The following is a 22,453-nucleotide window of genomic DNA, read 5'->3' on the forward strand; positions in this document are numbered from 1 at the left end:
CGCGTATTGGAACGCGTATCGGGCGTAATGTTCAGATTTGAAAATAGCTCGAACTACTGTTCCAAATACAGGGTGTTTTAGAACTATAGGATCAAACTTCTAGGGGTTGTTCAGTGCAACAGTAGAATCCATTTGAGTATAGGAACTCATGTCCGGAAATGTGTCACTACGCCACTACGACCCTAAGACGCGTTTAAATTTAGAAAAAATATTAATTACCTAAATAGGATCTGATGCATTTATTTTTACCTTTTGTATATGATACCATCACAACAATTGTTAAAAATGTCTTCCTCCAACCTCAATACACCGATTTAAACGCCGCACATGATTTCGGCGGACTACACTAAAAATTTGATCCTCGTTTTGAATGATTTCAAATGCTGCTTTTATTCGTCCAATTAAGTCTAGCTCTGATTCTACTGGAGTTTCGTAGACTAAAGAGTTTACATGTCCCCATAAGAAAAAATCGAGCGACGTTAAATCAGGTGACCTAGGAGGCCAAGAAACTGCTCCACCTCTGGCAATCCAACGGTGCCCAAACCGCTGAGACAAATACTCGCATACTTGTACAGCAAAGTGAGCCGGCGCTCCATCATGCTGAAACCACATTTGCTGTCTAACGTTTAGTGGAACATTTTCAACGAGTTTTGGGAGAACTTTCTCCAAGAAATGCAGATAAATAGGTCCTGTTAACCGTTCCGGTAGAAGGTATGGCCCAATTAAATAATCATCAACAATGCCTGTCCATACGTTGGGCAGATTCTGATGTTTTCTTGGAAAAATTGCATAAGGCTTTTCTTCGTCCCAAACAGGGCTATTAAAAATACCGTCTCTTGTAAAAGAGGCTTCATCGGTCCACAAAACATATTGTAAAAAATTTGGTTGTGCAATGATGTGATCCAGAAGCCATCGACAAAATTGAACTCTAGGATGATAATCGGCTGCAGTCATACCTTGAACTTTCTGCAAGTAGTAAGGATGGAGTTGTTGCTCGTGTAGTACCTGTCAGACAGAAGCGTTACTCGTATTAATATTCTTAGCGACGTCATGTGTACTATTTGATGGTTCATCGGCAACTCGCTGAAGCACCTCTTCTTCAAATTCGACCGTTCTTACACCAGTATTAGCATCTTGATCTTAAACATGCCTGTCTCAGCGAGCCGCCGATGAACCACAATAAACTTTTTGTATCCAGGATGCTATCGTTCGGGATATCGTTCATGATACAACCGCGATGCTGCTCGTGCATTGCAGTTTGTTGCTCCGTATGCCAAATGCATATCCGCCAATTCTTGATTGGTAAAGTTTTCCATTAGCAATAAATGTTTAAAAATTGTAAGCTATAAAATTTTTAAACATGACATTGAGAATTGACATTGATAAGCGTTGATTTTAAACAATTGTTGTTATGGTATCATGTACAAAAGGTAAAAATAAATGCAGCAGATCCTATTTAGGTAATTAATGTTTTTTATAAAATTTTAACGCGTCTTAGGGCCGTAGGGGCATAGTGACGCATTTCCGGACATTGGTTCCTATACTCAAATGGATTCTTCTGTTGCACTGAACAACCCCAAGAAGTTTGATCCCATAGTTTTGAAACACCCTGTATACTAAAAGACCACAATTGCTTATCGCATATTCCTTTTTACTATCATTTTCTCCTTGCATATGTAGGCAAGTCCTTATATTTTAAGGCTATACCTTTACCATAAATCCTACACCAAGCCTGCGAACATGATTTTAAGCGTAGAATTGATTTTTGTCAATAAATGCTAGAAATGATTCGTAAAAACAGGGTTTTTTGTCATAGATTCTGCGGATTGATGAAGCTTCTTTTAGTAGCGATGGTAGAGTCAACAGACATGATATGCATTATTCAGCGAGATTGTTATTCATATATGAGAAGTTCAGCATCAAGGCCGATGGAGTGTAAACGCGTGGTTTTTTTCATGGCACATTAACCAGCAATATTTTTTAATAAATGTTTTGGCTATTTTAATAAAAGATAGACGGATATCCAGTACATTTTTTTCGTTTTCTGCGGGATCGGTAATATTTTTTTTCAAGAGCGCTTGATCGGAAGAGAAGGTCTATTTCCTTGGCCGCCCAGGTCACCCGACTTAACATGTCTTAACTTTGACTATGGAGTCGTTTAAAAAATATTGTGTATCAAACTTCACCTTCACCTTTCCATATCAAACATGATATGGAAAACAGAATCCGTGATGCCATTGATCAAATGTCAGCTGATTAAATCGAAAGCTTGTTTAGAATGTGATGGAAAGCAGTTTGAACTATCATCGAGGTATTAAGCTATTAATTTAAGTTCTGACTCGACGCGTTAAAGAAAATTAATTCGCTATAGCTTTAAAGCGAACAAGGATATCATCGCGTTCGGGTTTCGCAATATTTTTGCAAATCTATTTTTCAAATATGATGTCAAAAATATATATAATTTGAACTTTTTAAGTAAAATGAAAAAAACTGGAATTATTACAAAATGCACCCTCTACCTCTTTTATTAGGAATGAGATCGGATTTTTAAAACAGCTACATTGATCTTACCAATAAATTTTAAATTGCTAAAGTGCTTTCGAATTTACACCGATTTTTACAAACCATAATTTTTCAGTTTTTTTTTTTAAATTAAATTACAGGATAAAGCAAATTAAATTAAATAAGGCCGGCGAACTTTTTAACCAGGTAAATACTTGCCACCCCTTGCGTTAGCGGATGGAGTATTGAGATATATGAGAAAAGTTGCAGCATAGTCAATACGTGAGGGGTTGAACCAGTTCTTTTTGCAATAATAATTTATCTTATCCCAAAATACCGATTCCTGGGACGTTTATTAATTTACTTTTAGCCCTGGTCGTTTATTTCTCACTGTCTCGGCATTGGTCACAAAAACAGTCCATGTATTTGAACTATTTCGCTTGCGGCTAGACGAGCCAGAAAAAGCGAAACATGGCGTCGGCTTGGATTTATATTGAAGTATTTTAACTCCATATAGGAAATAAAAAATTCGGAAATTCATCGAACGTATCGTTGCAGAAAAGTTAGTATTGAAAATACGGTCAAAAATGTCAAAAAATTTAATATTTTCCTTACAACTCCTATTTAATGGTCACCATTAAAGTCATGAGAGAGACACGTTTTGACATAGAAAACAAGAGAAAACGTTGCATTGACTTTAGGGGTGACAACCCTCTAAGTAAGGGTGTCATCCCGATTTTTTTTCAAATGAGTAAATTGATTAATAAGTAAGTTTTAAAGCTAAATTCATTTTATTTGTGTATTGTGCACCAATCGTATTGTTGGTGTTTCAAAGCTCCATATTAAAAAAAAAATGGAATTAGATATTATTTGACCGTCATTCCGATTTAAAAAAAAAATTGAAGGATAATACCTCATTTCAAATTCAAATTCAAATTCAAAAACTTTTTATTTATCCCAAAATAAATTACACTTCATTTTTAAACATAACAATAATCTCGGTTGATGATAAATAAAGGACTACCCTGCGATTAATAAACCGATTCACAAGTCTGGAACTTTTTCAGAAATGTGTAGAGCGCCCCAAAAACTAAAACCTATAAAAAACTAAAACCTAAAGAAACAAAAATCACTATTTATACTTAACAATAAAGTTAATAATTTTCAGTTTATGACAATAATTTTGGTATCCGGTCAAGCACAAGAACCCCCCATAGGTCACTAGGAGAATAGCACTAATAATTCATTATTATTTATAAATTGGACTGACAGAGAACGCACAGATCTAGCCACAAATAGTCAGATAATTTCAACATTTTCTCACATTTTCATTAAATTCTCACATTTTCATTAAATTTAGAGATTATTAGAAATTATTAGAAATTTCTCTAAATTATAGAAATTTAGAGAAATTTAGAATCATTTATAGATTTAAGTAAAAACTTGTCCTCTCAGAAACTTTCAGAAGTAATTTTAGATCTTTCCAAAAAGTTTTTTCCCGCTCTGTAATAGGTCGCGGTAGGTTTGGATGAGCCACTCACTAGTCACATCTAGTTTCGCTTAATTTAACAACTACATATTAATTAAATTCAACAATATTATGCATTTTGGTCAGTATGGTTTCTGGGCCATACTCTCCAAATACTAACCTGTCAGCGTCTCCTGAAATCCCGTCAACTTGTGGTTATCAAGGTAAGCTAATTAGTAAACAGTTAATAGTGCGAAATAAGTTCATCACTTGAATATGGTATATATAATAAATATTATAAAAATTAAATAATGGTTGCTTTCCATATCAAATGTTAGACTTCAATAACGTAACTAAAAGGTTTTGCTACAACATAGCTATATACAACTACTACACTATTCAAATTATACCTTTACGCACCTGATAGTCATTATATTTAAAAGATTCCGATGCTTGCGAAATATGTGATACTTTTTTTAAGAAGTATAACTTAAATGTCGTGGAAAAAGCCAATGCTTAGTTGACATTGCTTCGTGAACAAAAAACTGAAAAAGCTTTTGCTATAACTTAAGAAAATAGTACCACTATCGAAAATACTTATACTTCTCATCAAAAATTAACATATACTAAAATGTATGTTAATTGTCCTGCTGTAACTTTAAAATATATAGAGGATGAACATTTAAAAACTTCAAATAGCCATATATTAGGAACGAAAAACTGAAGGAAAAAAATTTTGATAAAAGTTTGTATAAAACAAAGGGAACAACAATATATAAGTATATTATCTCACACCCCTAAGATCTTAAATAGAAAGGGGTGTGGAGTAATGCCCTATTTTAAACATTTAATAAAATAATAGTAAAATATCATAAAAATGAGTTTTCATTTAATGTTTTCGCTTTCTTACAGTGATATTGATGACAAGCATCTTTCAAGAGAACTCCCTGTCCAAGGGGTTACAGATAACGGTGAGATAATTTAATTGTTTTGGTTCCTCCTTCGTTTTATATAAAATATTTTCAGCATTTTTTTATTCAGTTTTTTGTACGTAATATACGACCATTTCAAGTTTTTAATCGATCATACTGTATCTAATATACATATCATTTAAACCAAAATCTATAGCATAACCCAGGCGGCAGAACAAATAATCAGTAACGACATTATAGAAAAATAATTATCCACACAAACTACGGCTAGGCAGTTCTTATCAAGTCCATGCCTCACGTCAGAACTAGTGCACTAATGATATCGCAACGATGATATCGAGAAATTTTGATTAAAAAGTTGAGCAGTTAGGCATTGGGGGGAGTATTATGGTTAAAATCCTATTTATGTAATAGGGTCCAATGAGTAAAATATAAAAATGTTCTTCATGTTGCATATGGTGTTTCCCAGGGAACGGTCTTAGGTCCACTATTGTTCATTCCTTATATCAACGATATGGTACATGCAATAAAAAAGTGTAAAATAAATTTATTTGCAGATAAGTGTAATGTAGTAGGAAGGAACCTACATGGGATGCAAGCAGACGTGAACGGTGACCTTTGTAATTTATTCGAATGGCTCTGTATAAATAAATTAAGCTTAAATACAAACAAGTTTGAATTTTGCGTTTTTGCAAAGAAATCAAAAACTTGTCAGGCTGACATGAATAATGTGCGGATTATTGTGAATGGAGAAAAAATTTTATATGAAAAGTATAAGAAATACAATACAAGAAATGGTACAGATTTTATTTTGGTAGATAGATGTAGAACCAGTCAAATGCTCAATACTGTTTTATTTAAGGTCCTAATTGAGTTTAATAAGCTTCCTTAATGACGTCAAAAGTTATGATAATTTGAACCAGTTCAAGTGGTACCTGAGAGGATTTGTTTTGAATAAATGTTAAAATATTGTGAAATTCATTTTATTCTTGTCTTCGTTACTGTTGTTGTTATATTTTGTAGCCATTGTATATGTAAAATTTTAACTTTCGTTTTAAGCTCACAATTTTATCTTTACCATTTTATATTTACAATTTTAAACTTTTTTATCTTTACTATTTTTAATCTAGATTAGTTGTTATCCCTTTTTAATGTTTAGTTTTTCGTGTTTCTCAAGGTTTTTGTATTTTTTTTTCTCCTTGCAGCTTTATGAATTTTGTAGTTTGTATATTTTATATACTTTTTTAATACGAGTTTTTTGTATGTAGCTATTATGCTAAATAAACGATATTAATATTCTTATAAATATATAGATATAACCAAAATTTTTTATATAAAAATTTAAGTAAAATCTGTATTGTTGTGACGAATTCATAATGAGTTACTGATTATATTGGGTATTACGTCACTTATAGTAAAAATCAATTTAGAAATTTTTATCTCACACGCTCAACAATTATTGAAAAGAAGAAGAAAATAGACTTATTCACGTATTTAAAAGAAATATGAACTTAAATCTGTAACGATACCGTTCGATATACTTAATTTAATTTAAGTTCAATAAGTTTTAAATACAATAATTTACTTGAGGTATAATAGATTTTTTTTTTATATACCTAGGAGCTGAGGTTCAATCTATTAATCTCTGAGCTCGTTTCTTCTTTTCAATATCCTACCTAACTTTGTTATGAATATTATAATTAAAAAACGATAAAATACAACAAGAAGACCTACTTTTTTTAAAAAAATAGTTAAATTTGGTTCAAATTAGGTATTTTTAAAAAAAGTACGGTTCAAATTAGGTATTTTTAAAAAAAGTAGGTCTTCTTGTTGTATTTTATCGTTTTTTAATTATAATATTCATAACAAAGTTAGGTAGGATATTGAAAAGAAGAAACGAGCTCAGAGATTAATAGATTGAACCTCAGCTCCTAGGTATATAAAAAAAAATCTATTATACCTCAAGTAAATTATTGTATTTAAAACTTATTGAACTTAAATTAAATTAAGTATATCGAACGGTATCGTTACAGATTTAAGTTCATATTTCTTTTAAATACGTGAATAAGTCTATTTTCTTCTTCTTTTCAATAATTGTTGAGCGTGTGAGATAAAAATTTCTAAATTGATTTTTACTATAAGTGACGTAATACCCAATATAATCAGTAACTCATAAAAATTTAAACCAAAATTGATCTATCTAAGCTTGGCATTACTCAAATCGTGGTTATGTGTGACGAAAGAAGAACCTGGATATGTACATCGAAATTTTTTAGTAGTTCGATTATCATTATTATTTTTTATTACTATCGATTATTACAAAAATAGAGTGTTTTATGCATAGATTCTGGATAATTAATCAAATATTATTACTGTAGACTTGCTTTTATTATTTCTTATTTTTGCTAATAAATATTATTAAAAATATATGTTTTTTTTGTATTTCTCTGATTTCTTAAAATGTTTAATCTGATACAATTAAACCTAAATCCTTTGCTCGGCTACACTCTAAAAGGTCTTAAGAATTTTATCACCCACATTGATGAACGGTCACGTGTTTCAAAGAAGATATTGAACAAACGTTAGCAGCTCGTAGCTGAAATTTGCGACTGCAAGTAACTATTTTACTGCTAATGCATTACTAAGGAGGAATTGTTTTTCTAGTAACCACTTAACTGAAAAATCACTTTGCCATTAAGGCGAACCAGAGTGGTATATTTTTTTAAATGATCGTAATTACCTTAATGGTATCTTTTTTAACACCTAAGTGTTTTAATATATAATATGTCTAAAAAAATGCTAATATCTAATTGCTTTTATTAAAAAGACGCCCAAATAAAGTTTATAATTCTTTTTATAATTTTCTTTTTGTATATGTATAAAAGGCATCACTGCAAAGATATAGACATAAGATTTTTTAATATTGTGTGTTTAAGAGGTATTTTTCCGCCAATTCTGTTATTATTAATTAACCTATTAATATTTTTATTTTTATTAAATTTTGACAGTTTTGGTAAAAGAGCACGTTAGGGAATTATTTAAAGGTCTTTAATAATAGCGAAACAAAGAAAAATTCTACATTTTATACACAAACTGACTAATTATTTATGCATTAACTGTATTATTTATACCTGTAAAAATAATTAAACTTTATACCGTTGGCCATATATGTATATAATATAAATGCGTTGTTTGACTATCCTGAATTTTAATAGACTTCCTTTCAGTTTTGTCCCAATTAAAAAACTTTATTCAGCTCCTCCCTTTGAATATTTGCAGTGAAAACTGAAAGAACCATATAGATTTTTATTTATTTTTCGTTCTGCTTTTATAGAAACTGTTACATTATATGTAAAAAATTTAATAAAAGAGAGCTCTTATGATTTCTTACCATTTTAGTTATTTGATTTATTCTCGTTTTCTCAATCAAATATTCTTTTAAAATCATGTATATTTTGTCAATATTCACGATAACTAATATATCAAATCAAATTTTATTCAAAATCAAATCTAATTAATATTTATTTAAGTAATGGATGTACAGCGGAATTTAATTTTAGTGTGCACTTATTATTTAGGATTATTTTAATGTAAATATTCATATAACATCTTGGACATAAAAACAAATAATATTAAACATAACATTTTATGCAATCGTGAATTTTGTTTATGATTTTATTTTGTGGTTTAATGCGCAGTTTAAGGATAACCTTTGAAGAACTGTATCTTTGACATTGTGATTTTTAACATTTTTGGATAAAATTTCTATACAAAAAATAAATTTGTTGAAGAGAACTATTTCTGTTTGTAACATTACTATCATTACATATTTTTTTACTAATTAAAAATATACGGAAAGTTGTGCGACAATCTGCTAATGCTAATTTTCAGTAATTTAAAATTGATTCTACAAGAGCTAAATCAATCATATTAAGATTTTTTTCTCACAATTGGCTTTACTAATAGGTTCTGTAGGCTTGGTAATCTTGTAGATATAACTTGATCAACAATTGAACTGGATAATTTTAAAATCCGTAAAATTAGCGTAACAAAATGTTATAAATAAATCGAGTTTAATACTATAAATATACATATATTGCCAACTGTTTATTGCCAATACTATTGATATGCGGTTTTTTTTTCTCTTAAATAAAAAATCTAGGAATTTAGTCTAAAGACCTGAATACATCAGTCGTATAAAAATGCTTGTACTAACCTTTATAGTGGTATTGGTATCAAGAAGTCGCAGTTTACTCGCAGCAACATTTTGCCACTACGATGATCAGAGCTAGTGCAACTCCAGCAATTAGTCCGTTGGATAAATGAAGGCAGAACTCAGAAGAAGTCTAAAAAGAAGTTGTTATGCGGCTAAATGTCTCTGAAAGTGTCCTAAGACCTGCGGGGAATCGGTATGTAGCATCCGGATCTACACCGAACAGACGTGAGGGAATGCGAAAACTAGAGGAAGACGGCTCATGTCGAATATTAGTGTGGAGGGAAAGAGGACAGCGCTATATTGAAAATACCACGGTTCCAACCAGTCTTTTTGATAGTGGATTAATTTGCGTGTGGGGAAGCATACAGTGCTTTTATTTTTAAAAAAAACCACCCTTAATAACTTAAAAAACACGTCAAGCTAGATACATAGGAGAACGTTAAATTTTATATTTGACAAAGTTCTGTCAATCACCTTCTCACCTCCAGCTAACTTTCCTTTGATATGCCAAACGAAAATCTCCATCGTGTGACACATCATATTCCTCAGGAACATTTGTGAGCAAGCGTTTGTTCACTAATTTTTCTACATTTACGAGTAATTCAATCTTTTAAATCATTAATATTTTTAGGTGGGGCTTTATAAACTTTGCTTTATAAATACCCCCAAAAGAAAAAATCGAGTGGTGTTAAGTCTGGGGCTCGTGCGGGCCATTCAATTACACCACGCCTGCCAATCCGCATCCTTGGAAACTGTTTATTAAGCCGCTCTTAAACTGTCAAAGCATAGTGCGCGGGAGCTCCATTTTGTTGTAAATACAAATTATTTTAATTTAGTATCCCAACGCGATTTTCAACCACTTTGTTTTCCAATGATTTTTCGAGGAGGTCTAAATAAATTTCTACGAAAACTTTCTTCAAAAAGAAAATGATCCGATGATTTTGTTGATGACCATAAATTCCTGCTGATACATAATTTTTTTTAGGATACTGAGTATGATCCTCTCAAAAGAGATTAAGAAAAGCTGACTGACTCGTCACTGAAACAGATATTCTTAAGCAAATGACCCCCATTTGCAAATAATTTGCTGGCATATCGGTTCGCAAACTTCAATTCTTCTATCAAAATCGTATTCTCTTAGTTGTTGAAGGATTTAAAGTTTGCATAGAAAAGACTTTTTTTTAAACATTTTGTGTACAGAACCGGCTAAAATATTAGTTAAATTTGCGACGATTTAATTTTTTTGCACTGTTGTATAGATATTATAATGATTGCTTACAATGATGACGGGGTTTCCTATTTGACATATCAAAGTGAAGTTAGCTTATTTGTGGTGAGAAGGTGATTGTCAAATATAAAATTAAACGCCCCTCTGTATACCTAGATTGCCGTTTTTTTAAGGGTGGTTCATTTTAAAATGACCATGACTGCCATACGATATCAGAATAGAATTAATTAAAAAAAAATTATTCATAATAATGCCTGCCCTCACCGTGCGAGCATTGTATACGATCGCTGTATCATTGTAGAAGCTCATGGTATTACAAGAATGTATTGGCAACCGTGTTTACCTAATATTAATTGCATTGAGCATGTTTGGACTAAAATATCTAAGTGGTTAAACTGACTCCAACAGCCAGCCCAAGGTTTAGACGGATTGGCTGATGAACTACACGCGATTTGGGAACGCTTATCTTAGCAGTTCATCTATACTTTAATAAGGAGTCTTCCAACTAGGAGTCACAGCACTGAGGTGAACTAGGAGTAGTCCTACACGATACTGCCGTTTTATAGGGATAGTATGAAATGTGTAATAATAGAACTTTTATGTTCTTTTATTTATTAGTTTATGTGCTATTGTTAATTTTTTCTTTAAGGATTTGTTTCGTTTGGTTCCTTTATGTGTAATACAACATGAAATAATAAAGATTTATTTATATTATATGATTCTTAAATATACTGACAAAAAAATAATTAGATAAATTTGTAATTTGCACTTAATAAATTTGTAAGCCACACTTCATTGTTTCATATTAATATACTACTATAAAAACATAAATATGTTAATTATTCTTATAGATTTTGTAATATTTTTCTTTATTTTCTAGTTTAGGTTGGTTAGTTAAATATATTTATAGTCCTATTTACGTTAGGTTTAATAGTCTCACTTATAGGGTCTAGATTTTAATAGGTCAAGTTTTAGTGCTTTGACTGTCAGTGTTCTCTTGAAATAATTGGTCTCCATAATCCAGAACAATGAAACTGTTGCAGGCATTTTAAAATTATTTCGTGGGCCTTTAAAAGGGATAGAGCTTTAAGAACGTGATATTTTAATCAATTTTGTTTTTTATCTCGGAAACAATTAAAGGTAGAGTCAAAGCGAGGCAGGATAAAGTTTCGTAATGCATTGTTGAGAATGAAAAAAAGTATTGCTGCTATAGGATTGTGTTTCTGAATTTTGTTACATCTGGCGTCAAAGGTAAATGATATTTGGGACCTAATTAAATAGATGCGTTTAATCTGATGCTTAGACTGAAAAGTTAATAGAGTTTAGTTTCAAGAAGTTAGAGAAGAGGAAAATAATGAAGACAAAGAGTGAGACAGAATACAATAGGAACCTTATAAATATTATATAAAATTTTAAAATTTAAAAGAATATTTTGAAAAGGAGCAGAAATAATGAGACCGAAAATAGTAAAAACGAGATTTCACAGCTTAGAGGTCTTGAGACGTAACAAAAAGAATTAAGGATTAACTTCGAAGCAACAGTTGAAGAAGAATTAGGGCAAGTAACCAAAGCTCCAGAAGGATGGAGAAGGTCCATTTCATGTCATGAGAATCAACGACTTTGTGTACCGAATGTACCTGACAACGAAGATGAAAATCGTAAATATCGACCTTCTAGTGACCTATCATAACTCAAGTGGCTCCATCTTTGGCCCAAGAGCCGATAATTGATTAGGATGATCAAACTTGAGAGCGAAGCTGTGTATAGTGGAAATGTAAATACGTTAATTATACAGGGTGTTCATTTGAAAACTTCCCACCACGGATTTATCGAAAACTACTGTTTAAAAAAAAACGCCGAAATACGTCAAAAGGTTTGTCAAGAGCGACAACTTTCTAACCTAAAATTACTTCACCCTCTGCTCCCCAGGGTCATTCCCTTAAAAATTTTAAATGGCAAGGGGTATCGAGTAATAGCTTGTTTAAAAGGTCTTTCGAAGTCTTTTATTTTGACGTTTGATTTTTTTAAATCGACCGGGGAGTGAACACAATAGATTTCAAATGACTCCATAGAAAAAAGTCTAACGGCGTTATATCAGGAGATCTAGCAGGCCATTCTATAGGCCCCCTTCGCCCTATCCATTTATCTGGAAACTCGTCGTCTAGCCTTTGCCGAACGAGAAGAACATAGTGAGGAGGAGCGCCGTCTTGCTGGAAATATATTTTAGCCTCATCAAGTATAGGGTTTTTATTATTTTGATAATAATATGTATTTTGATGAAAGTTCGTTCAGTCTAGGCCTTTTAATAAATTTGAAAAGATTACTGGTTAATGTTACGGATCTATAGTTGCTGAGATTTTTTTGTCTTCTGATTTAGAAGGGCTGACAGTTACTTACCTTATTATCATTGGAAAAATATCAGTTTCAAATTGATTATATGAAAAATTGCTTTTATGAATTTTTTATCATTGTCTGCACTATTTTTAAGGATAACTGCACTGGGCAGCAAAATTAACGCACCTCTACTATATTTTGAAAAAAAAAATTATAATATTGATAACATATTTTTGTGGCTAAATTAGGTATATTCTTATTCGAACATAATAAAAGTATTAACAATAGGAAAAATGTCAAAAGAATGTAAAAAAAAAATAGAAAAAAAAACAAGAACATTTAAAAATTAAAAAGAATATTAACATAAATAAAACTAATAAATAACGGGTATTTCCTTTCCTATTTCGAATAACAGCACTGCAGCGATTATTCATGCTTACAATTATGAGCCTGAACTCGTTTTGATCTAAATTATTTCATATTTGGACAATATCGCCAGTGAGTCCATATAAAGTGGTAGGAGGGTTAGGAAGTTTTTGAAAATGGCGGTAGATCATGAGCCACATTCTCAATTGGAATAAGATCAGAACTATTTGCTAGCCAATCCATAGTTTCAATTCCAACATCATTAAAATAATTTTGAACAATCTGCAACAACAAATCTGAGAATTTTGAATCAACATGCGGTCTAGCATTATCTTGCAAGGATCTCCCTTATGTACCTATCAGCTGTTAAACTGCCATTATTAATCGCCACCAAGTCAGTACGAGCAGTTAAAGAGATTCCTCCCTAAAACATACCTGACCCTTCACTAAATAATCTGGTGTTTTGAAAGTTAAATTGGGCATTACTTTCATTTGGTCTTCGATAAACTTTTATACGTCTATCTGAGTTGAGAGAAATTCTGGTTTCATCTGACCAAAGAACTCTTTCTCAGTCTTCATTAGCCCAATCGATGGGCTCCCTTAGCAAAAGTTAACCATGCTCTACGATGCTCTGGGGTCAAAGCTGGTCCTCGCGCAAGGATTCTTGGTCCCAGCGCGAGGACAGCTTGGTATCAGTTGAAATTCTGAGTCCATCTGCTTCCTGTAGCTGTGTCTGCAGCAATCTTCCTGTCCCAAATCTTGGTCTTCCTAAATGCTGACATGTCTCCCTATAATGCTCAATCATACAGGAAACGGATGTATGCAATACATCAAATCTCTCTTCATCCCTCTTCCAGTAAAATGACTGCCTGCGCACATTCTTCGGCCGTCAAATTTCTTGATTGATGCAATTATAAATCCATAATAAACAATATCTCCACTGTACCTCACAAATTTAAATTTTCAGTACAAATGATAAATTTTACCAATAAAACTTACAAGGGAAAAAGGTATGTTAATTCAATTTTTATCTGGAATTCCAACAAAATAAAAATAAGACAAACACACTTAAATAAAAAGAAAAAAAAAGTAAAATAACGACCTGTATAAATTTAGAATGTCTGTAATATGGCAGTTTAAAATAAAAATAAATATTTCAATTTTTTTTTGCAATTTCCACAAATAATTCGAAATAATGTAGTGGTGCGTTAATTTTGCTGGCCAGTGTATTTTCTTTTTCTTATTTTTTTTTTTTTGAGATAGGATCTAATAATTTTGTTCATTATAAATTAGTTCCTTTTGACTTAAGTAATTATTAGTACCATTAGTCTCAGTGGTTTCATGCTTAAAAGCTGATTACCATTACTGTTTCATACTAATATAGATAATATAACATACACAATATATAATTTAAAAAATGCATAAGGCATGCTAAAAATGTCCTTTAAAAATGGTCTACAGCGCTTACAACGCTGTTTAGAAAACTAAGCATCCGATGTAACTAGATTAAAGTATATATTACGATATTTCTAATTAAGGCCTACAGAGATTTTCATCACAAAGCCAAAAAGTAGAAAGCCGTCTTGGCAAAGGTAAAATATAGCTGTAAAAAGATCAAAAAATTCTTTGAAGTAAGTAATTTTCTTATGGTAATAAAACGCCTTTATTTTTGCAGCTTGTTTAGCCAGCTACGCCACCGAAACAGCTATGCAACTATGTCACGGTAAAAGACGATGCGAGATGGCAGCTGATATAGGCACTTTCGGCAGCCCCTGCAGGCCACAATCCAGGACTTATTTGAAACTGGTTTACACTTGTGGTAAGTCAAAATAAGGTTAGGAAGTTGAATTTTAAAAGCAAAGCCTTATGAAAATACGGTAATTCATCTCATATTAAAAGTAAAACATCTTATATTTTAATTTTATTCATATACTTAAAAAGATAACAGTAAGAATACAGTGCCTTGTTTATTACAAATAATAAACCACATACTTGAGATAAAAGTATTGCGACGAAACATAGTACAAGAAACTTTAAATTATCCTTGTTCGTGGTATTTATGACATGATTCTAGACATTTTCCCTATTTGCAAAAAGAAATTCATATTGCATTATTTTACGTAAAACCTCCGCAATAATACTGAAAAACATTATTTGCGGTCTAAGCGTAGATTTCTTTTTTAACGTGAGTATGGTGAAACTTAAAAATATTGAATTGTAAAAATACTAATTCTTTAAGTAATTTATAGAGAAATCAGTGTCTTTATTATGTTAATCCATCCCGCAAATACCGAACATTTTGAGGATCAAGATACCATTTTGCAATTTGACTAATAACGCTTGTAACACACTAAGTCTTTCACACTTCATAACGGCTTAATCAACAACTAGCGGAATGCCCACGGCGTTGCTCGCGTGAAAATAAAAAAAAGTCGAAGAAGGCCTCCAATAATAGTAAATTCAACCCACAATACACAAAAATAAAATCCGAAGCCTCGCCTCATTGATAGTACATGCAACCCACAATTGCCACGCCGTTTTTCTTGAGGTCAAGGGGCGCGATTATTATAATATAATTATTATATAAAACCAAGATACAAATAATCTTAAAATGATTTGTTAGATGCAGAGCGAGCGGTAAGACTGAGTGGAGTCGTCTCTCGGGTATCGGTTTCGCATGGACCCGCCTTGTTGTTATGTCTACCAAAATATAAATAATACAGAAGCACTTTTTCAATCATATTTATTAATCAGTTTTATGCCGCTATGCGATATTTATCATATCGCTAACACCCCTTATCGGTGGAATTTCAAAAAGTTCGTTCGTATCCGGGGCCTACATTATAAGAAAACATTGTTGCAGTTAATTTTTTTTTCTTAAGTTGATGCCTGCGACCCGTTGGTGCACGCAGTCTCCGTTCAAACTCCGAAGCCACGCCCCCTTAGTTCTCGAGCTCACGGGTAACAATTTTCCCATTTTTTTACCCCTTATCGGTGGAATTTCGAAAAATCCGTTATTATCCGGTGCCTACATTATAAAAGGAACCTGTTGGCAAAATTTCACGTTTTTAGCTATTGTAGTTTGGGCTCTGCGATGATGAGTCAGTCAGTCAGGACAAACTCTTTTATATCAACAATATAATCTCGTTTAAAGTTTATCCTTATGATATATTTCCCAGCAACCTTTGAAAAAGATTAAGAAAATAAACATCGATCACCTTGGATGCATGTAAGGCATAAAATAAACTACGAAAAATCCAGAGACACCTCAATAAGGAGTTGCATATTAGGACCATCTTCTCTGAGGAAAAGCTTTGAGCCTGTTAAGGGATTTTAATAACAAAGAACATAGGTGAAGACAGCGTCATCATGCGGACCCCAATTTTATTAACTGCGGCGTCATGTCGGCTTACTCAAACATCGTGTTCAATATGTAAATATAACTTTTGAGCTAGAATAAATAGGCTGATATATGGAAATCGATAAAACCTTGTGACTTTTATGCCAAAGTCTTTTTTTGGCATAATGCCAGTTCAGCCATACAAGCAGTCGCATTCTTATATCATAATTTGTTCTTTCAATCGACCCTGCAATCTCTGGAATTCGAACTCAAAGGTGCACCACTGCTAGGCAGGTATCCACCTGCCTAGCAGTGGTGCTCGACCAACTGAGCTTCCAGAGCCAGCCAAAGAAGTGTTATACTATGTAAAAAGCCAATTTATCCCAGATGCTTTTATATTAACTATCTATTGTCTAAATGATTTTTGGTGCAGGGTTTGTGATGAATATCCACAACTTGCCACAGAAGCTTTAAATATTCTTCTGCCCAACAACGTATTTGTGTGAAACGGGATTTTCAGCATATACAGCTACAAAAACAAACTACCGCAATAGACTGGATGCCGAACCAGACATGAGAATTCAATTCTTTTTTCTATCAAGCCTGACGTTACCCAGTCGATGAGGAATAAAAAACAATTAAATGCCTCGCATTAAATGAACTTAGTGTTATCATTTGCTTACTAACTCACTACTTACTGTATCTAAGTATCTTTTTTTGTATGATTATTAATAAACAATTCACATATAACTGCTTTTGCTTTTAGTTTAGAGTTTAGGGTTCCGTTAAAAATTTAGTTTTTTAAAAGGGTTCCGTCACGAAAAAAGTTTGAGTAACACTGACCTATCTATACATATTACGATTACATACGATAGGCTTGGAATTACATTTTAAGAGAAAAATTGGAAAATGGTCTCGTATTTAAATATGAATAACGAATAAGAACTGTTTTAGATATTTTACGCTTCATCAGTTAATCGATCATATAAGCTCTATTTACGCAAAGCGGCTAGAACACGATTAGAGGCCGATTAAATTTGATTTACCTTTGCTTCCTCAATGAATATTGATGGATTTTATTAGCTAGCCAGGTATTATTACTTTAAAAACGAACACATCTTTAGACTGTTACAAAATAAATGTATTTCGATATAGTTATTGATAATAAAGGGCTTCATACAATAATCAGTGTAAAAATATTAATTCTCGCCATTGTCTCGCAATGATTATCTATGGCGCCATCTAAGAGACATGCTTCAAAATATGAATTAAGGTCACCGAATCTAAAGACTTAAACCATTCGAACAAATAGTATGTCCCGTTTTCACCTATATATAGGTAGCTGGACAGAAAAGTTAAACTAAAAAAAGTTAAAGTAGTTTTAAGTAAGTGCCACTCACAGAGACCCTCCATTCCCTATAATATAGTGAAACAGATCTTTGTAGAAATAAAGATCTTAAGGCAAAAGAATATATTTTACAAAGCATACAACTCATCTAGTGACTTGTATGATCTGCATTGTCTGTCCATGCAATAATTTATTAAATCCTATTATATTAGTTTTAGACTTATTATCATAGGAGACTTTAGTCTAATGCAAGGAAATTTAATGAAGCATATTGAATTCCTTTAGCACTTTTTCATTTTTTTCTTACAAAATCCACATGTTGTCCAAATCTCGACTATGTTTTTAAATTAAACTATGTTACACAATTTGTAGCTTTTTTAGTTTTTAATACTTATTGGTCTGATGATGCGTCATTAAGAACCGCGAAACTGGTCATGATTTGTTTTATTTAAAAATAAATGAGAAAATGATTGTTAAGCCACAAATAAAATTTGTTGTATCATCACTTATTAATTAATAATTAGCGGAACTTCCAAATACCTATTTGTAAATCTGTAATCTGTATTCTGGTAATTTTAGTGATGTAAGTAATTACAGGAGTATTTGCACGCCATCGTTTGTGTTAAAACTTTGTTCAATAGTGTTGTTTTATTATCAATTAAACTAGCTCAAAATCTAGCAAACTGCTTAGCCTCGAGTCAATATACTTTCATACTTTGTAGTATCCAAAGTTAATGAGTTATATGTGAATTGTTTAATAATCATATAAAAAAAAATAGATACAGTAAGTAGTGAGTTAGTAAGCAAATGATAACACTAAGTTCATTTAATGCGAGGCATGTAATTGTTTTTTATTCCTCATCAACTGGGTAATGTCAGGCTTGATAGAAGAAAGTTGAATTCTCATGTCTGGTTCGGCATCCAGTCTATTGCGGTATTTTATTTTTGTAGTTGTATATGCTGAAAATCCCGTTTCACACAAATACGTTGTTGGGAACGGCAGAAGAACATGCAAAGCTTCTGTGGCAAGTTGTGGATATTCATCACGAACCGTGCACCAAAAATTATTTAGTGAAATTGTTTTAAACAATGATTCCATGCTTGTATCCGATGTCATTTTTAGAAATGATTCATAGATCTGATTTGACATATTTTCAGGCTTCTGCAATTTAGATGAAAAGGTTAGGTTTTGAATCCATGAGTTTATTTTCAGTTTTGTATTCTGTTCTTCAGGAAAGTAAGATTCAAAAGTCCCTTGCAGACCATTGAGATATTGCACCAATTCAACAAATATTTTATTTTGAAATATTTCTCTATCAATCACTAAGACAATGGTGACTAAGGAACTCACTTAGAAATGAACAACTGTCGACTTCTCTCTTACCAAAACAAGTAATACAAAAATCTAATTTTCTTTTAAAAGCATTTATTTTGTTGTTAGCATTGAAAACTGTTGTCTGTTTTCCTTGTAGTGACAGGTTTAATTCGTTTAGTTTTCCAAACATGTCTGCTAAAAATGCTAGTCTAAATAACCTGCTTTTATCGGACAAATGGTCTTTTAAATTAAAAGGAACATCTGTAAGAAAAGCTTCTAATTCTGTTCTTAGTTCAAAAAGCCTTGTCAAAGTTTTACCCCGAGACAACCATCTCACTTCAGTATGGAGCAATAGTGTTTTATGATCGCTACCATAATCTTCACATAATATTGAGAACAATCGGGATTGTAGTGCACGTGACTTGACAAAATTAATTATTTTTACTCATCAAGAACCAATTTTAGATTTGGTGGCATTTTCCTAACCGCGAGTGATTGTCTATGCAGGATGCCGTGGCTGGAACTACAATTTGGCGCTTTAATTTTTACTCGTGATATTGCTCCTGCTGTTCTCCCTGTCATTGCCTTGGCTCCATCGGTACAAATATCAATGCAATCCAATCGAGTTGGTTTTCTTCAAAAAATATATTAATCGTGTTAAAAATTTCTTCTCCAGTTGTGTTAGTAGGCAGCGATGAGCACATAAGCAAGTCTTCTTCGAGTGAATGTTTATATGGATATCGCACAATTACTAGCAAGATGGCCAGTCCAGCAACATCAGTCGACTCATCCATTTGCAAGACGAATTTGTTATTTTAAAGCCGTGAAACCAGTTCTTGTTTTATGTTTGCTGCAATATCCCCAATTCGGCGAGTAACTGTATCGTTCGAAAGCGGCACTGTAGAAAGATGCTTTACAGATTTTTTATCGAGCATACATTTTGTTATGTCTAGCACACAGGGTTTTATTAGCTTTTCAGCGATAGTGTGCGCTTCTCCTGCTTGGGCAATGCGGTAACTAACCAAATACGATGCCTCCGTGGCCTTTTCATTCACAGTCTGAGTCGCATACGTCATAATTTTTTTGGGTTCTTATTAATTGTTCTTTTTTACGTAGAAAAAATTCTTTACTTTTGTTTTTGAAGTCGGGATGTACAGCTTCTAAATGTCGGCGCATCTTAGCAGGCACCATCGAACTATTAGGAAGGAGTTTGCTGCACAACATACAAAGAGGTGAGCCGTTGGAATCAACAAATCCGAGATTAATGTATGATTTGTCATACTTTCGTTTTTTCACCTTCAGTGTGTCATTAGATGTCTTACTACTTGAACTTGAAACCATAAAACTAGAACTTGACGCTTAATAGGTCGGGCATTTACTTGATAATACTCGTACATATATGAAATTTTCGTATATGTACCAGTAACACCACTACCAACTTTATTCTTATAGGATCCACTTTAATACATGCATTCATTTATTATGACTGCTGGCGGAGCCCTACCGGAGATTTTCGCGGAGCACCGGGGCTCCGCGGAGCAAACTTTGAGTAACGCTGTTATAGAACATAGAGAGAGGAGGACGAGGGTACTGACTGTTAGGATAGGCCAGAATATAATTTTGTTTAAATTATTTAAAAAATTGCATTTTTATGACTCTGTTTCTAATTAAAATTAATTATATTCTACATATATCACCCTACATGTTACTAATTAACTCGTTGCTTAATACATGAAATGGTATTTGCTTTATCTTTCATACATCGCTTTTAGAGAATCGCTTTCTGTAATTGTAATCTAATTCATTAGTAATCATAAAAATGTAACTATCCCCAAGGGTATTAAGAGAATTAGTACTAATATTTTGTTAAGAAATTATTATCCTTAATTACTACCGTTTTAAAAATATTTTCTAGCATATTGTTTTTTAATCCAAAAATTATAGAATTCAAAACGGAAAAAAGGGGATGTTGTAATGAGTGTAAACTCTCTATTAATGTTAAAATTAATCAAATATGCCTTATCCAATACTTTTTTGGTAATAAAGTTAAATGGAGATATCTATTGGGGTTTTCCTGGAATGGGGCATTATATATTTTGCAATCTACCTGCATAACATAGATGCGATTATGTTTGAATATTCTTCAACCATCAGTATATAAGAAAACTGGTACAAGTGGTTTATTAAATTTATTCCAAACATCGTCTATTTGAATTTATGAAAAAATTTTAGTGGTCATAAAAATAGTAAATAAAAAAGTCCGAGTTCTATTTTAAATTTGAATAGACTATGTTTCAACTATAATAAACTTCTGGAGAAAATAAAAGTTATAAGTTAGTATCCTACATACAACACACTGGTTGAAATAAATTATATCATATGGTCAGCCATATTTATATTACATACGTTATACTAAAATAGGTAATCATATTGTGATATAATACTCTGAAGGTAAAAAATATTTTTTTTTAATTCAAGTACGTCCAAAAGATGTTTTTGCACACTTCAGATGTGTGCTGGAATTATCCACAGTGAAGCTTAAAAACTTGTTGTATCTCAAAAGCCGGAACGGTAGTGCAGACATAAAAATCTCCTGCAAAAATATATTTAAAGTTAGAACGCTTGTTTTTGATGTGTTAGAGCTAAGCGAGTTGGCATCGCACCAATTCCCATAAAAGATCATTAGTGATACACTTTTGGTGGCAAATCGTTCACATAGATTGATAATTTATTGCTACTTTAAGTAAATGCAATTATTTATTTTAAATGTGTTTGTAACACTATTTTATTTTATATTTTATATATAATTAATAATTTAAATCGCTAAAATATTTTTTTCTACGTTTAAACATGTTTAAAAAATAATGGAATATATCATATTTCATTTTTATAATAGGGTTTGCCAATGATTATATTTCTTGTTTTATCTACTTTTGCTAAGCATATTAATGTAATACACAAATAAACTATAATATAATCGAGCCTGCACTATGCTAAACTCTACGTTATATTCCTAAACGTCATCAATTTCTTGAGAGAACTTTGCATAAAGAACGCTTCTTTGGATAAAGAAATTTCTACACATGCATCACAGTTACCTCAAAGTAACTGTAACAACTAGTTTATCAAATTTGTATTATCTTTTTTTAGAGCAGAAGACATAATTCAAATTACATTTTCTGCCTTAATTTTTTTAATCACGCTTAATTAAAAGACTCACTAGTGAAGATTGAAGTGAAAGTCCGGTTCTATATTAAAGATGCTTTGAAATTTTGGCAAATTATTGTTTCACAAGCTTGAGAAGCAGACTTGTTGCTTGTGGAAAATCATAAGAAAAAATAACGAGCAGTATCACGGAAAAGCGTAGTAGAGACAGAATCTAAGGAGCTTTTAATGTCAAATTA

The 22,453-nt window shown here is 32.0% G+C and overlaps 1 protein-coding gene across 1 annotated transcript in view; it reads left to right on the forward strand.

Moving 5' to 3' along the window:
- Positions 1-22,453, forward strand: part of LOC126749218 (uncharacterized) — a 504,530-nt gene that overhangs the window by 443,376 nt on the left and 38,701 nt on the right. Inside the window, exon 6 of the mRNA XM_050458903.1 lies at positions 14,722-14,865. Within this exon, the coding sequence (XP_050314860.1) occupies positions 14,722-14,865 (144 nt within the window). The remainder of the gene's footprint in view (positions 1-14,721; positions 14,866-22,453) is intronic.

The sequence above is a fragment of the Anthonomus grandis genome, chromosome 22 (assembly GCF_022605725.1).
Source record: "Anthonomus grandis grandis chromosome 22, icAntGran1.3, whole genome shotgun sequence".
NCBI lineage: Eukaryota > Metazoa > Arthropoda > Insecta > Coleoptera > Curculionidae > Anthonomus > Anthonomus grandis.